General features: G+C 43.9%; 1 protein-coding gene across 5 annotated transcripts in view; it reads left to right on the top strand.

The window, feature by feature from the left end:
* Nf2 (neurofibromin 2) overlaps positions 1–17595 on the top strand; it is an 88164-nt gene that overhangs the window by 54629 nt on the left and 15940 nt on the right. For all 5 annotated transcript variants that reach the window (XM_027387342.2, XM_027387341.2, XM_027387340.2 and 2 more), the window contains 7 exons: positions 4024–4098; positions 5137–5250; positions 8010–8132; positions 9286–9503; positions 11824–11929; positions 14808–14935; positions 17154–17319. In XM_027387342.2, the coding sequence (XP_027243143.1) occupies positions 4024–4098; positions 5137–5250; positions 8010–8132; positions 9286–9503; positions 11824–11929; positions 14808–14935; positions 17154–17319 (930 nt within the window). The remainder of the gene's footprint in view (positions 1–4023; positions 4099–5136; positions 5251–8009; positions 8133–9285; positions 9504–11823; positions 11930–14807; positions 14936–17153; positions 17320–17595) is intronic.

A 17595-nucleotide genomic window follows, 5' to 3' on the forward strand; every position in this document is an offset into this window, starting at 1 on the left:
TATGTAAATTAAAAGGTTATTCATTAGACTGGTTTACAGCATGTAGTCCAAGTAGTTCAACAATGGCTGTCTTACACTGGAGAGACTGAGAATCTAGTAGTTGTTCAGTCCACAAGGATGGATGTATCTGCAGTTTTCTTTTTTCTTTCTCCCCTCCCCCCCCCCAGGGTTTCTCTGTGTAGCTTTGGAGCCTATCCTGGCACTCACTCTGGAGACTAGGCCTTGAACTCACAGAGATCCACCTGCCTCTGCCTCCTGAGTGCTGGGATTAAAGGAGTGCGCCACCAATGCCCAGCAGTGGCATGCACCTTTTTTTTGGGGGGGGGGGTCTCTGCAGTTTTGAAGGCCTGGGGGATTCCTGAAAAGTTTCTGGTCTTTAGTCTATTGTAATCCCAATGAAATCTGTTCTAATGTTGGTAAAGGAATGCTACAGCAACAGGGTATATAAACTTGTTAGCAAGTGACAACAAGCAGGCAAAATCTGTGTCCTTTTATGTGGGCTACCACCAGAAAATATGGCCCAGATTAGGATGGGTCTTCCTGCTTCATAACCTGATTGAGAAAATCCCTCATACCTTTAATCCCAGCACACTGGAGGCAAAGGCAGGCAGATCTCTGAGTTAGAGGACAGCCTGGTCTATAGAGCAAGTTTATAGGATGCTGTTACACAGTTCTCAAAAAATCAAAAAGGAAAGAAGGAAAATCTATCACAGGAGTGCCTGGCAGTTTGGGTTTTAATTGATTCCAGGTGCAGTCAAATTGACACCCAATAACAGCCATCAGTGGGTATTCCTCTCAGCAATGATGTGAATGAAGATAGAAGGCTGCCATATTTAGAAGGGTTAGAAGATGTAGTTTGAGGAACTTAGATAACATTTATTGGGTTCAAGTATTCTTTGTAGCCCAAGATGGCTTGAACTGACAACAATACTCCCGCCTCAACCTGCTAAACTCAGAGTACAGGCGTGAGCCACTATGGCCAGAGTGGATTCACATATTTCTGTGTAAGATGATAGCTTCCTCCAAATGCAACAGTCCTATGTTTTATGTATTCATTTTTTTTTTTTTTATCTTTACTATGTGGTGCTGGGGATCAAACCCAGCCATCGCTGTCCCACTAAAGCATCACCCTGGCTTTCTATACGTTAATTTTAAAGGACCTATTGATATTGAACATGTGCTTTGTGCCAGACACCAGAGATGTAGAGAGTCCAGTATTAGCCCTCCAGGAAATCATGGTTCACTAATGACTTGACTACTCTTAAGGTACTTGCTGTCAAGCTGAATTTCTCGACTTCAAACCCTAAGACCTACACGGTGGGGAAAAAAGGAGAACTAACTCTTACAGGTTGTATCTGCACATGATGCCTGGGCATGTACTCCATCCTCCCATCAATAAATAAGTAAGCAAACAAACAAACAAATAAGTGGGTGAAGTGGGAGGGGCTGGTGATGTGATTGTGGAGGGCCGCTACTTACAAGTGCATTGACTCTGGCTATCTGATCTAGTCCTCAGAAGAAACTTACTGTAAAACCAGGGACATGTTTGGTATCCATGTCACCAGAAAACAGATACCTTGAGATCTTGTGTTTGAGTGGCAAGGTCTGGGAGCTAGGGTGGTTCCTACTTATCAGGGGGTCCCAGAGGCTGGACCCTGAGAACACAAGATGCCAGGCAGAAGGAGGCAGCCTGGCCTGTGCACATTTATGGCAGAGTAGCAGTGAGTAACAGTGATAGCTTATGTTGTCTGCAGGTCTTGGAGCAAATTGCCTGTTTCTTTTTTAGCAACTCAAGGAAATACTAAGCCCTTGTTTCCAATCTGTGCTTTAGATTACTCAACCATGCTTGAACTTACCTCTCTATTTTCCCCCTCCTCCTTCCTCTCCCTGCATTTCTGTCTCTGACAGGGTCTTTCTACATGGCCTAGAACTTACAGTCCTCTTGTCTCAGCTTCCTAAATGCTGGGTTACGGGTGTGCATCATCACACCAAACTCAAAATGAGCTGCTTGTTTTACATTTATCTATTTACTTATCGGAGGAAGGGGTGTATTGTGTGCCAGGGTGACTGTGTAGAGCTCAGGGGACGACTTATAGGAATCTTTTCTCTCCTTAACCATGTTGGTACCAGGGATCACACTCCATTCTTCTTAAGGTTTGGTGACAATCACCTTTACCTACTGAGCCATTTGCCAGGCCAGTTGCTTTTATGTTGTTGTTGTTTGTGTTTTTTTTGTTTTTTGTTTGTTTTTCGAGACAGGGTTTCTCTGTGTAGCTGTTGTAGACCAGGCTGGCCTCGAACTCACAGATCTGCCTGCCTCTGCCTCCCGAGTGCTAGGATTAAAGGTATGCCCCACCACTGCTCATTTTCAGTTGCATTTCTTAATCTAGACATCCTGACAGTTGTTTTTGTAGCTTGTTATCCAGAGAAGTGAGTATTAGGTAGTTTTTTGTTTTTGTTTTTGTTTTTTTTTTTTCAGGTTCTTAAATTGGAAGCTCCACATGACTTAAAAGTAACTAGTCCTTCACCTCCCTATTTGTGAATAATCCTTCACAAAGGCTATTCACCACACATCACACATTTGTACACTAAAGGTTCCTCAAATACTTGTTTTTCAGATTAAGGTCCCCTAGTGTAGCCTCTAACACAACAAACTCTGATGTGCCCTCTCCAGGGGCAAGGTACCATCATGTTCCATCATATCAGTACCTTACTTGGCAAGCAGACCCCAAGCTACTTTGGCATGCCATAATGGGAAGTACTCTTGGGAGTTATGTATAGCAGCCATCCTGCTAAAATAGTTTAAGATGATTGATTTTCTTTGTGTACAGCCTGGCATGACACAGAGCCTGTGGTTTCCATACTTTTTGTGGCTCCCCACTGACAGCTTTAGGGTTCATTAGCAAGGCTAGAAATAAGCTTATGAAATTCATAAACAATATTCTACACCAGAGCAATACTATGACTAAATTAACTTGGTCAGATCCTAAGCAAAGAATTTTTTTTGTTGTTCTTTGTGTGTTCAGTTCTCATTGGACAATATAAACATGTAAATAAATACCCAAGAATTTGCCTTCCCCGGTAAGTTTATTTGTTAAGCAACCCATTCTTTTTATTTTGCTTTCTGTTTTATATTTAGTGGTCTTGTGGATGGAAACCATATTATGCAGGCAAGAGCTGTACCTCTGGCTCAATCATTTATTTACTTTTTTCCTGCTTTGCTGGGAGTAGCTGTACAAGTCTTTCTTGAGAATATATATGCAATTTTACAATATTTGTTAGCAATGCTAATTGGATAAAGTAATGGGTGTCGGCAAAACATTTTCATATATGCACATAAAATTCTTTGATCTAGATATGCTTTTTTGTTTTGTTTTTGAAGCTGGTCTCACTATGTTGTCCTGGCTGGCCTGGAACTTTTTATAGAAGAGGCTGGCTTCAAACTTTGGTCTTACTCCCTGTGTGTGTGTGTGTGTGTGTGTGTGTGTGTGTGTGTGTGTGTGTGTGTGTGTGAGAGAGAGAGAGAGAGAGAGAGAGAGAGAGAGAGAGAGAGAGAGAGAGATTTGTCTAAAATGTCTCTCTACCCTATCTTTTAGCTATTCTGTCATATACATCTAAGATCAACTGTAATACCTCCCATTCGCACTATATCTGCTCTAAACCTCTAGCATATTTATGACATGCCCCACCGATGAGAGACCCTGATGGTGTTATCTCTTGAGTATTTGGCTGTTGTTGGGCTAAGTCCTACTAGATTGAGCTTTATGAAGGCAAGGAGCTGTGCCAGTGTGGCCTCTAGAGCAGACCCATCATGGATTCCAACTCCAGGTCACTGTCAGTTCCTCACATCTACCCAAGATGGTTAGGGTCATGAAATTCTGCAGCATGTCTTGGTCCCTGTATACCTCTGACTCACCGAGGCTTCATTCTTGGGCACCAGGAGGCCAGGACTAGGGGCAGTGTGGTTGCTACTTATGTGGATTCCCAGTTGGTGTCATATGAAACTATACTCCTTTCTTTCAGTTTACTATTAAGCCACTGGATAAGAAAATTGATGTCTTCAAATTTAACTCCTCAAAGCTTCGTGTTAATAAACTGGTAAGTTGAGATCCTGGTTTTCATGATTTGGTAAATACTTTTCTCTTTAATTTAACCTATGGAATTAACCTTTTGGGGAGAGGAAGGGGAGAGTGGAGATAAAATCTAGGGCTTTGTGCATGTCAGGAAACACTCTACCTTAGGTACATCTCAGCCCTCCACTTGCCATATTGATTTGCGTTTTATAATTACTGATGAAGTTACATCTTTGTATTTGTTGACCAAATCTAGTTTCCTGTTCAGTTAAATTCTTGCTTCATGTCTTTTGGCCACTTTCCTCTTGGGTTGTTTGTTTGTTTTCTTTATTAATTATTATCCTCCTTGTGAGGCTCATTTTCCTTCTTTATGATGTTATAGCAAATAAAAATTTTCACCTTTCATGTCAACACATAAAATATTTGGTCATAGCCAGGCAGTGGTGGTGCATGCCTTTAGTCCCAGCACTTGGGATATAGAGGTAGGCTGAACTCTGTGAGTTCGAGGCTAGCCTAGTATACAAAGCAAGTTCCAGGACATCCAGGGCTGTGACCCAGAATGCCCCCCACCAAAAAAAAAAAAACCAATCCTCAATTATTTGTTGTTCTGTGTTTTTTTACTTGACATCTTTTTCCTGATTAAAAAATACTCTATATTTTCAAATTACCTTTTAAACTGGAATCAGCTTTTTGGTATGAGGGAGAAGGAGAGCTTATTTCTTTCCACATGAATGACCTTTAACCCAACCCAACTTCCTGGTTGGTCTTCCATGTCCCCCTATCTATCCTGCCACATCTTGACTTAGGAGACTGTGGTACATTTGGTTAACTAATGCAGTGTCCTCTCTTCACTTGTGATCTCCTGGTTTGTCTGAGACACCTTCATCATACATGTTTCCAGAACTGAGAGCATTAGAAGACATTAGCAGGGCTTTTGTGCTTTATCCACTCTTTCTTCCTTGGTTTACTGCTGCTCACAGAGCCCAAGATGCTGGCATGGTGGGCTGGTAGGCAGCAAAGTAAGTGTATACACTTAACATGTTTTCTATTTCTGTGGCTACAGATTCTCCAGCTGTGTATTGGGAACCATGACCTATTTATGAGGAGAAGGAAGGCTGACTCTTTAGAAGTTCAGCAGATGAAAGCCCAGGCCAGGGAGGAGAAGGCAAGAAAGCAGGTAAGACTTCAGGTTCTGTTCCTTTCATGTGGTTTGTGTATATATGTATTTGTGCTCTTGATTTTGGAGGCCACAGATCAACCTTTATTATCATTCTTTAAGAACATCTATCTACTTTGGCCGGGCGTTGGTGGAAAATGGAAAGAGAACGGACTCCAGAGTTGTCCTCTGATATCCACACTTGTACCATAGGACATGTACCACACATTTCATGCATTCACTCAAACACACAATAATGAATAATAATAACCAAAGATCTTGTGTTGTTTTGGTTTGGCTTTTTTGTTTGTTTTATTTTTTGGTTTTTTTCGAGACAGGGTTTCTCTGTGTAACAGCTCTAGCTGTCCCAGAACTTGCTCCATAAACGAGGCTGGCCTCAAACTCACAGAAAACTTCCTGCCTCTGCCTCCCAAGTGCTGGAATTAAAGGCGTGTTCCACCACACTTGGCCTAAAGACCTTGTTTTAATTGGTATTGCTTTTGGTCAGTCTTGGCCTATGAGATAAGGGATGGCTGCTGTCAGCCTGGTAATAGATGTATCTGCTCTTATTTCCTTCCTGTTTTATCTTTTTTTTAGCTAATGCCCAGATAATGGGGTGTCAGCTATGGAAATAAGCACATGGCTGGTGAGATGGCTCAGTGGGTAAGGGTAATTGCCACCAAACCTGACAACCTTAGTTAGATAGCCAGGAGTCACATGATAGAAGGAGAAAACTCACTTCTACAAGTTGTCTTCTGACTGCTATATGTACACTTACAGACACAAATAAACATAATAAAAATTTTAAAGGAAATTAATACTAAATTCTAATAGCATATTTAAAAACAAAAGATCTTTATCATTTCTATACTTATCACAGACTTGGGACAAGGTAGCCAGGCATGGTTTTGTCTTTCTGTCCTTTTTTATGTCTGTCTCCTCTACCAGGTCAGTGCCCTCCTAATTAGATGGTGATAGAATACAAGGTGGCATTCAGGGCATGTTGTAGAATGTTGATTAGGTTCCTGCTGCATTTCCTCACTGCAGGTCAACCTAGGCATACATGACTGGCCCTCTGCAGGAGGTGCTAGCAGCATCTATCAGTAGACTGGACTAGCTGCATCGATGTTTTCTGCTCACAGACTCCTCTGCTCACTGAAATCCACAGCTAATTTGAGCCTTGCTGCTGAGAATATCAATTGTGGTTTGGGATGATGTGTTTGATAGAGTAGCTACAGCTACAGTTGGCTCCCCTCAGGACTTGTAAGCTCAGAGGTGTAATAATTAGTCTGTGTGGTGTTCTCTGATTTGGGAAGCCCAGAGAGGCTGGCTCCCAGCACCAGGCTTTAGAGAGAAATGCGCAGTTTGAGCCATTGCTCTATGAGCTTGCCCTCTGTTTGCTTTCTGGGACATGGGCCATCAGTGTTTTTTTTTTAATGCGTTAGGGATGATGGTATAGGTTCTTTTGGACAACAACAAAATGCTACTAAGCTAGCATGGGGGTGTAGTGATGACTTTAAGAAGCACACTCTTTGACCTCACTTTCAGCAGAGGAAAGTTTAGAAGTTAGAGATCTAAAGGCAGCAAGGCGAGTGAAGGCCCCTGGACCCTAGAAGGGAATAGTGCAAATGCATCCAGTGGAACATGGTGATCTTACAGCTAAATCTTTTGTCTGTGTGACTCAGTTTTCTCATCTGTCAAGTGGAACTGGTGATGCCTCTTTTCAGAGGACAGATTGCACCTGGAAATCTTCGTAAGTCATAACCTGCTTTGAAAACAGGAAGTCAGTATTATTTAGGGTAAAAGTCTCATGAAAAGTACAAGGCTGGGAACTGGGGACAGCCAGGTCTTTTTTTTTTTTTTTTTTTTTTTTTCAAAAAGAGAATAATAGAAATTATATTTTAGTGGGAATTGAAGAACAGATTGCCGACTGTTCACTGAGGTCAAGAGGAAACTCAAAGAACTTAAAGCTTATCTATTTTGCATGATTCTTTCAATTACAGGGTGCTTAGGGAGCTCATACTTAGAAAGGGTGGCCTTGTAGTACTAGAGTTTGGGTGAGATTGAAGCCAGAAAGAGTAATTAAACATGATTTTGTTATCTAAGGCAGAAAATAGTACCTTGGTCACTTCTGGCTCCTGCTTTCTGAACTCAGTGCCCTGGAGTCACGGAGAACTGTGCTGTCTTTAGTCTTGGTCCCTTATTAAGCTTGGCAGGTGGCCCAATTAACACTGTGATCCAGAAGGCTGGGGGTGGCAGTAGAGGCTTTGTACTGTTTCTGTAAGGGTGGGGTTTGTGTTCCTGCCTGGCTCTGAGTTGCCTCCACATGGGGCTGTACAAGACTATGCAAAGCCACTGCAGCTTCCTGCAGTGAAATTCTGAGTGCGCTATTGTGGATGAAATTGTGTGAAGGGGCCATAGGGACTAACAGTGTCAAGGTGGCTCATCTGAACAGATGAGAGAGCTGTTTTTTTCTGGGCCACTGCTTTGGGGAAGGGGGAACTATGTGGAGAACTGCCAGTCATAGAACAGAGCCATGTGAAGTCATGGAGACTGAATTTGGGTTTTGTAATTTGTATTCCCTATTGGAATTTGTTTCAAGGAGTACAGCTTTTAATTCTGCAGTTAGTTTAGGACAGGGGGCAGCAGACAACGAGAATGACCCAGGCTACCTAAAGTGAAGACACTAGAAGGATCCCCAGAGGAGAGTGAGCCTTCAGAAACTGTCCGTTCTTGGGTGTCTGCAGCACTGTGACTTGGAACTGTTCTCTTACTCCCAGATGGAGCGTCAGCGACTGGCTCGAGAGAAGCAGATGCGGGAGGAGGCTGAGCGCACAAGGGATGAGTTAGAGAGGAGGCTTCTGCAGATGAAAGAAGAAGCAACCATGGCCAATGAAGCGCTGGTGATTTCTGGGTTAGGGCTCTGGGAGGTGACTTGTGGAGTTAAGCCTCCTGTGGACCATGATTGACTTCACTTTTTAAAACACCAGTACCTTTTCATTCTGCAAAATTTGGTTAAGTTCATTTGCAGCCAAACTCTACTTTCATAACTGAGTTGCCTTTGAATCAGTGGTTCTTGGCCTTAGCCCTACCAATTCTTGGGAATACCAACCATAATCTGGGAGTAGTTCTCTTTTTTGAAAGATGTTTGTAACTCTACCTGCTAGCTGCCAGTAATGTCACTCCGACCTTAAAAATGTCCTAGGACTGGGATGTGCCTAAGGAGCAGAGCCCTTTTCTAGCATGCCCAAGATTCTATGTTTTTATTTGTTTTCATGTATTCAGTTTTAGGGCATGGCTAGTGAGAAGACAGGTTTCAGGTGCCCCAGGCTGGACTTTGAGTTCATTATTTAACCAAGGAAAACCCTGCACTCTTGGTCCTGATTGGAGGAGAGGCATACCCACCATGCTCAGTCTACCTTGCATTTAATTCCCCAGCACTGCAGAAAAATAGTCTCCAGACATTTGTGCAGGAGTAGGCAGTAGGCATGACTCCTGCCTTTGAATCATTGACTTAAAGGGACAGAACAGAATTTACATTGCTTATTCCCCTACAAACACAGGCTTTAGCTGGAATGCATTCTCTATCTAGAATGCTTTTTTCTTTTTTCTATGATGGAGCCTGCAGAGCTGAATAGTTGGTGTGTAGCATGTCATCTGTTGTCAGACAGACTGAGTATTTCTCAGTGGGAAGGTACAGGGAGATTAAGACTGGCTCCTGGAGCTGGAGAGATGGCTCAGTGGTTAGCAGCACTGACTCCTCTTCCAGAGGATCCATATGGCAGCTTACAACCTTCTGTAACTCTAGCCCCAGGGGATCCGATGGCCCCTTCTGGCTTCCTAAGACACTGCATATATAGGTGTACAGACATGTATGCAGACATAGCACCTACACACATAAAAATAAAAGTTAAAAAAAAAAAAAGGCTGGTTCTTGTTGCCATGTTGGGGAATCCAGATGTGAGGAGATAAGCCTGTACACTGTCTGAGAGCACTCTCCTTCCCAGATGTGAGGAGATAAGCCTGTACACTGTCTGAGAGCACTCTCCTTCCCAGATGCGGTCTGAGGAAACCGCTGACCTGTTGGCTGAAAAGGCGCAGATCACAGAGGAGGAGGCCAAGCTTCTGGCACAAAAGGCTGCAGAGGCTGAGCAAGAGATGCAGCGAATCAAGGCCACAGCCATTCGGACAGAGGAGGAGAAGCGCCTGATGGAGCAGAAGGTGTTGGAGGCGGAAGTGCTAGCACTGAAGATGGCTGAGGAGTCAGAGAGGAGGTGAGTGGCTGTCCTGGGCACTGGAGCCTGGTAAAGGGTTGCTTGCTTGCTTCCAACCCTACCAGAGCTGGTTACAGCATCCTTAAACTTCTCTGTTGTGGGAACAGGACTATAAGACTTCTTCCTTGACAGGCTGGTGGGATGGGAGGTTCTCTTGTCCAGGGAACCTTTCTGTCATGTCTCCTTCTACTCATGAGGTTTGCAGGAAAAACATTTAAGCATATCCATAGGCTGCTTTTAGCCAAAGAGATAAGAAGAGGCCTCTTTTTTTTTTTTTTTTTTGCATTTAAAAGAGGGAGGGGCAGTGTGCTGGAGAGATGGCTCATGGATTAAGAGCACTGGCTGCTCTCTAGAGAACCTGAGTTTGATTCCCAGGACCTACATGGTGACTTACAACCATTTGTAATTCCAGTTCCAGAGGATGCAACCCCCTCTTATGGCCTCCATGGGCAGCAGGCATGCACATGGTGCACAAACATACATGCAGGCCAAACACCCATACACATAATAAAATAATTTTTTAAAGGGGAAGTGGGGCCGGGGAGATGGCTAATCAGTAAAATACCTGCTGCACAAGCATAAGGACCTGAGTTTGTGTCCCCAGCACCCATGTAAAACCTAAGCACAGTGACATGTATCTATAGCCTCAGCACAGGAGTTAGGAGAGAAAGCAAAGACAGGCTGATCCAGCCAGTGTAGTTGAATTAATGAGCTATTCCTTTATTGAGAAGCCCTCCACTAAAGTGGAGAGCAATAGAGGGTTATACCCCACATTGACCTCTGCACCTGCACACACACACACACACACACACACACACACACACACACACACACACACACACACACACACAAATCATCTTGGTTCTTTTCCCTTTTGATGCAGATCAATGGCAATTATTTACTTCAAAAGGGAAGTAAGTACCCATTTCCCTGCAGTTTTTCAGGTAGTTAGGGGAGCAGAGCAGCTGTGTTTTTTTGTGACCAGGTTGCCCCACCTTGTGTCTAGGTTGAAGGATAGAGCTGTTGTTTGTACTCTTTAGACTATTCTAGACTTTGAGTTGTTCTAGTCCTGTAGCCTTTAGATAAACACTGGCACATCCTCACAGCATCTGGCTCTATGACTTAGAGGACTTGAATATGGCTCTTAGCTACTTAGGTATATTCACTATAGTTTTTCTCACCATTTTTTTTTCAAATGTGCATTTGTGTTTTGCCTGCATGTATATCTATGTGTGTGAGGATATCAAATCTTGGAGTTAGAGTTATGAGCTGCCATGTGGGTGCTGGGAATTGAACCTTGGTCCTCTGGAAGAACAATCAGTGTTCTTAACCACTGAGCCATCTCTCCAGCCCCTCACCACTTTTTGCATGTCATTCTGAGTATATGGTTCCTTGATGCTTGCTCACCCCAGGCTCCTTTCTGTGTGTGCATCATGTCTCTTGGGTTGGACCACTAGCTATACAAGCCTTCCATGGCTATACCAACTCATAGAGCAGAGTGCTGCACCAAGACACAGATGCCTTCAGTGATGGGACTTCTTCCTGCCCAAGCAAAGTGGATAATTGGCCTCCAAGTGTTTTACTGGAGATGTGAAAAACAGTTCTTTCACATTCTGCCCTTTGTGGCCCAGTGGGAGGCTTATGATGATGTCCTCAGTGTAAGACTTGTGATGCCTTCCTTTGCCTAGCCCACTCTTCACCCAGAGACAAGCAGAGCGTCTCTGGGCCCTCCCCACTCTCCCTCCTCTCAGCCCGTTTTAGAGGTGGGTTGGTGGTGCTGTTGTTTGTTTCTTTGTTTTGAGACAGGATGTAATCCTGGCTGTCCTGGAACTCACTCTGTAGACTAAACTGGCCTCAAACTCAAGAGATCTGCCTGCCTCTGCTTCCTAGTGCTGGAGTTTAAGGCATAGGCTACCACACTTGTTATTTTTCTTCTTTTGAGATTGCATCTGCCTGTGTTGCCCAGGCTGTCCTCCAAATCCTGGCCTTAAGTAATTCCCCTGCCTCAGCCTCTGGGGTAGCTGCCACCACAAGCATAACCCACTTTACTGGCTTGCAGGGCTGCCTCATTTGTTGTTTCCCACCAGCTACTCCATATTCTAGTCTAGCTTTACTGTTGAGATAAACAGCACCCAGGAATACTGTTATCACTTTAGAAGTTCTGGCTTCCTGTAAATGTCCCTGTCACATTGTCCTTATTTGTCTTGTTAGGTACCATGTACAGTGTTAATTCAGGTCCTTGCTCTGGAGGTAAGGTAAATGTGTACTCACTCTCTCTGTCCCCCATCTGTGGAACTGACAAATCTTTCTTTCTTTGCAGGGCCAAAGAGGCTGATCAGCTAAAGCAAGACCTTCAGGAAGCCCGAGAAGCAGAGCGAAGAGCCAAGCAGAAACTCTTGGAAATTGCCACCAAGCCCACATATCCAGTGAGTCTGGGCTCAGTCTAGCAGCCTTTAGCTGCTTTCGTCTAGCAACTTCCCTAAGCCCTCCCTGCACTGCACTTCACCTCACAGTGTCTTCAGGGTGACAAAACAAAGCAAAGCCTGGATAGGACCTCCTAATCTGCCATTTAGCCTTGGACTGACTAGTCAGCTACCACTCTTGTTGCTTAGATAACAGACCATAGGGCTGTTTCCAGCTCTGGAATATTTATTACTACTATAGTCTCTACCCTCAAGAGAATTTGCTGTCTAGCTCCCTAATGCCAAGCTAAATGTAATCTTCAGCTGTCAGTATATACTGTGTACCATAATATAGTTCTGTGGAGGGACTGACTCTACACCTCAGAGTGCAACAATGCTGTGCCAGAACCAGCTGCCAACCTCAGTTGGGGACTGGGAGACTGACTTGTACTAAATGGGGGTCACGAGATAAATAGATGTCACTTTCCTTCCTTTCCTCTGCACATTCCACTCTGTAAAGGTTTTGCTCACTTGTTCTCTATCCATATAATACTATCAGTTGCCAGTCTCTATCCTGAAGATATGCACAGGTGCCAGATCACAGCCCAGCTCTGGAGACAGGAAAGGCTTGGTATGGTTGCATTTTGCAGAGGAGCTGGATTCCCTGCTGAGTTGGAAAGAGAGGATGGGATATTCTAGGTAAGAACACAATGTATTTGCAGCACAAACACATAGCCCATTCACACATATGCTACACACACACTGCATAGTTGTGTATATGACAAACACAGCACATTTGTGCACATGGCACATTCACATATTACACAGATGCATTCAGGACACGGAGACATAAGTGCCCAGGGTTTGAGTTGAGGAAATGCAAGCAGTTTGCTATTGCCATGTGTCCTTGTTATCTATTCCTGGGTAACAGATAATCCCCAAACAACCATTTATTTGTGTCTTGGGCATGTTGTGTTAATCAGGCTCATGTCTTCTCTCAAGATCTCTCGGATGGTCACATTCAGGTGACAGCTGGAACTGTGATAGTCTGAGGGCTCAGCTGGGCTACGTACCTGAAATACATGTGTTTAAAACATCTATTGGAGCAAACTTTATAAATTTATAAAACTTTGCTCTTTCCTTTGGCAATGTGTCCTTAATCACATCATGGCCTATGGGTGGATTGTAATTCGGCTAGCCAGTCCCTATAGATGGATATTTAGTATGTTTTCTATAGCAATTTTGAATACAGCTGCACTGAACATCCCTGAACACAAATCTTTGCACACATATGTGGCATTATTGGTAGATTCAGTTCCTGTAAGTAGAACCGTGAGGTCGGATGTTCAATTGTGATACTTACCGAAGAGGTTATGCTAGCTTCTGCTGTCACCAGAAGGGTAACAGCTAGTGTTCTTCCTTCCTGGGATTTTTTTTTAAGTATAAGATAAATAAATATTCCTAAATTATAACTATCCATCCTGATGAATTTTCATAGACCAGACTCTCATATACCCAGCATTCAGCTCTGAAAGCAGAGTGGGGCCCAGATGTCCCTGCTCAGAGCCATGTTTGACGCTCTCCACAGACCCTGTCTCCACAGACGCTCTCCAATGACCCTCATTGCCATAAATGAAAGTTCAGAGGTTCTATTCCTTCCACACACTGTTCCAGACTTGGTTAAAAAAAAAAAGTCCAAGGATGAATAAAGACAGTGTACCCTCAGGAAGTTTGTAGACAGAGGAAAAGATAGCCATAAGGGAACTTCGCAGTGTGGGGTTGAGGGAAAGACCTGTTGCAGCTCTGTGCACACTATGCTAAAGAACTGCAAAGGGAAAGAGCAGCCATTTTGCCAAGAGGGCTATGGCAAGAGACTGAAGGAGTTGAGAACCTTGAAGAAGGAATGGAGAACTTGCTAGACATGACATACACCTGTAATCCTAGTGCTCAGGAGGCTGAGACAGAGGCTCACGAGCTTAAGACCAGCTTGGGCTATGTGGTGAGACCCTATCTCAAAAATGACAAGAGGGCTGCGGATATAGCTTAGTGGTAGTGTTTACCTAACATGCACACCCCTAGTACCATGAAAATGGTACTAGGAAAATGACAAGGAAAGAGGAAGAGAGGAAAGCAGCCAGGAGGGAAAGAAGGAAGGATACATGCAGAAGTACACAAATGCAAAATTGGCACGGCCCAAGGGATAATAAGCAGTGCTGTTTATGATTTAACAGGACAAATAATGGGGAACATATGAGAGGTAGCTAGGGGCTATATGCTAGGTGACCTTTTGTTTTGGGATGAAAAGGTCCTGAAAACAAGTCTAGTGACTTTACTTTATTTCAAGTCCTCCTCTGACTGTGTCTTCTGAATCTAAGCCTGTAACATATGAGCAAAGCCTTTCTGGTCCAAAGCCAGTCTCCTACCAACCTCCCTGCCGGGCACTACAGATGTCCAGTGCTCCTGTTGGACCCCTGCACTCTGCCTACCACCATGCCTCTTTTCTGGTACCCTTCTTTGGCTTATTCACTGATCCCCATGGAAGCAGTACCCTAGTGACCCCCTCCAGCCTCCTAAGCCTCTGTTCCTGTCCTGGCTAGTGTTTAACTTACTGTGAGAATTTGTAGACATCTGCTTCCTGAACAAGACTTTCATGTGCTTAGAGCCAGGGAGCCTGTCTTTTCTGTGTCCAGCTCATAGCCCCACGCCTGGGAGTTTCCCACATGTAAAGCTGAGTGCAAATTTGCATTTGATTCAAATGATCATGGAAATGCTGAGGTTTGAGGAGAGAAGAGTGACTTTGTCTGAATGTGGGTGCTTTGGGACCACTTCCCTGCAGTACTGAGTGCAAAGGGCGTTGTCCTGTGTAATTTAAACCTCCTAATCTGAGTTTTCTCACTGACAGCCTGTGAACCCAATCCCAGCACCACTGCCTCCTGACATACCAAGCTTCAACATCATTGGTGACAGCCTATCATTCGACTTCAAGGATACTGACATGAAGAGACTTTCCATGGAGATAGAGAAAGAAAAGTATGTACCCTCTGTGGCCTACTTGCTTGAGGCAGTTGTGAACATGAGAGAGTAGATTTGGTCTGGGAACACAAAGGTCACCACAGCAGTTAGTCAGTCATTATCCCTGCAAAGGTTTGCTCTGTTGTCACCCACTAGGAGAACAAATTTCCTAATTAGAAATTAAAGATGACCGATCAGGACAGTAGTCAGTGTCCCCAGAAGAAAAATAACATTTGATTGGTGGCCTGGAATTTATAGTGGTTCAAACCTTGACTGACAAAAAGACTGGATCATGGTAAGTCCCCGAGTCAGACTGTTGTTCACATAGTGCTTAACTAGTTTTCTTCTGGTCATGTTCTTCAGCAGTGGTTCCTATGTCTAAAACAAAGGTGAAGGAAAAGAAAACAAAAAACAAAACAGGGTTTCTAGGCTGAGCAAAGCGTGGGTCCTGCTGGCAACCAGCCAAACCACAGCTGCTTCTGTCAAGTGCCCTCCACCTCCACTTTGTGGTCAGCGGAAGTGAAGCAGAGATGGAGAGGAATCCCGTGGTAGATGAAATCTAAGTAAGATCCCCCTCAGTCCTTGAGTAAGTTGGTTAATAGTGCCACAGCTGGCAGAGAACAATCACGGAGGCCCTATGTGTTGAGCACCTGTAAGTCTGGGCATTTTAGGGTTTGTCTTATTTAACTCATACTAGTCAACAAATATCCCACTGGCATCAAAGGCAGGTTTTAGGGACTGGTGATATAGCTTAGTTGGTAGAGGGCTTGCCCAACATGTGCAAAACCCTGAGTTTAATCTCCAGCACAGTATAAGTCAGGCATGGTGCCTACACCAGTAATCTTAGTTCTCAGGAAATAGAGATATGAGGATCAGAACTGCATTATTATCTTTGGCTACTTAACAAATTCAAGTCTAGCCTGAGCTACATGAGGCCCTATTTCCAAAAAAACAGTTTTAGTGTTCTAATTATATAAAAGAGAATAGACTTAATGAGTCACCCAGCATCACATAGTTGATGAGGAGCAGGACAAGGATTGAAACCCCTTACTCACTGTGGTACTCTCAGAATAGGGCTCTGCAGTCCAGCATGAACCATCATAAACCAGGCTATCCTCCTTTGATCCCTCTACTGAGAACAGCTAAGGAGCTGTGATCCAGAGCCGCTGCTGTCAGCATCAGACTGAGTCCCTTTCTTATTGTCCAGATGTACATGTTTATGTGGTTGTGATCAGCATAAGGCCACATCCTGTCCTGTGCCTTGGTTTTTTTATAGTTTGTATTTTCTCACTGACTTAGTGTGTTTGGCTGTTATAACAAAATGCCAGAAGCTGGAAAGCCTATAAACAACAGAAATTTACTTCTCGTAGTTCTGAAGGCTTAGAAATCCAAGGTCAAGGTATTGTCAACTCAGAGTTCAATGAGAGTACTCTTCCTGTTCATAGATGGCCCTTGCTGTGTACTCGTATGTGTCAGGATCTCTTTAGGGTGTTTTTTGTTTTTTTTAAGGACACAAATCCCATCATGAGGCTGAACTAGTTACTTCCCAGGGCATCACCTCCTAATACATGAGTGAGTTGGCCACAGTCTATGAATGGGACAGCACTACATTCAGCCCATAGCACTTATTTCCTACACAGGCTGGCAGAGCCCACTGACTGGCTGCTGTAATCTGTTCAGAATGTTTCCTTATATTTGTGTTATATGGTTTTCTGTTCATGCTCTTATGGTTAAACACTTTAACCTCTTCAGGTGAAAGTGGAGACCTGTTTTTTCTCAGTGTTGGCTGAGTGAGTGTCTGCCATCTTTTCCTAAAGGTCTCAGGATAAGTGGGAGAGTAGATCTCTTGGTTGACTGCTTCAGGAGGGGCAGAAACAGAAGAGTGTTTTGGGATTCAGGAGGTTTGTTTGATGTGATTCTTCATACAGAACTGAAAGCTGTCTGTGGCAGGGTTATTTGGAGAACACTCTGAAAGTTTATACAGGGCTTTCTTCCTACACTTCATTTCTTCCTGACCAGAGGCTCTGTAATTATTATCCCAATTGCACTGATGTGGAAAAGAGATTATTGCAGTTAAGTGGGTAGCCCAAGCTCCCTTGGCTTCTGCGTGGCCAGGTTCAGGTGTGAACCCCAGGCTGCTCCTGGCTATCATACCGAACAGCTTGTAAGTTATGATGCATCCCTTCCATGCCTCAGTGTCTGCCCAGTTCTGATGCATGGTTTCCTCTTGCCACAGAGTGGAGTACATGGAGAAGAGCAAGCATCTGCAAGAGCAGCTCAATGAACTCAAGACGGAAATCGAGGCCTTGAAACTCAAAGAGAGGGAGACAGCCTTGGATATCCTACACAACGAGAACTCAGACAGGGGCGGCACCAGTAGCAAGCACAATACCATTAAAAAGGTACCCTAGTCCCTGGGTTTTGATGAACAGGATACTTATTAATGAAATATGAGGTTGGCATCTAGTTTCCTCAAGAGCCCAGTCATTAGACTCTTGTTTTTTTTCTTTTCTTTCTTTCTTTCTTTCTCTCTCTCTCTCTCTCTCTCTCTCTCTCTCTCTCTCTCTCTCTCTCTCTCTCTCTCTTTTTTAACATGTACTTAGTTGAGGGGATTTTTCAACTCCTGACAGAAAGAATTTAATCTGCCAATGACCATGAACCCATTGGCTTGATGGAAG

The sequence above is a fragment of the Cricetulus griseus genome (assembly GCF_003668045.3).
Source record: "Cricetulus griseus strain 17A/GY chromosome 1 unlocalized genomic scaffold, alternate assembly CriGri-PICRH-1.0 chr1_1, whole genome shotgun sequence".
Taxonomy (NCBI): Eukaryota; Metazoa; Chordata; class Mammalia; order Rodentia; family Cricetidae; genus Cricetulus; species Cricetulus griseus.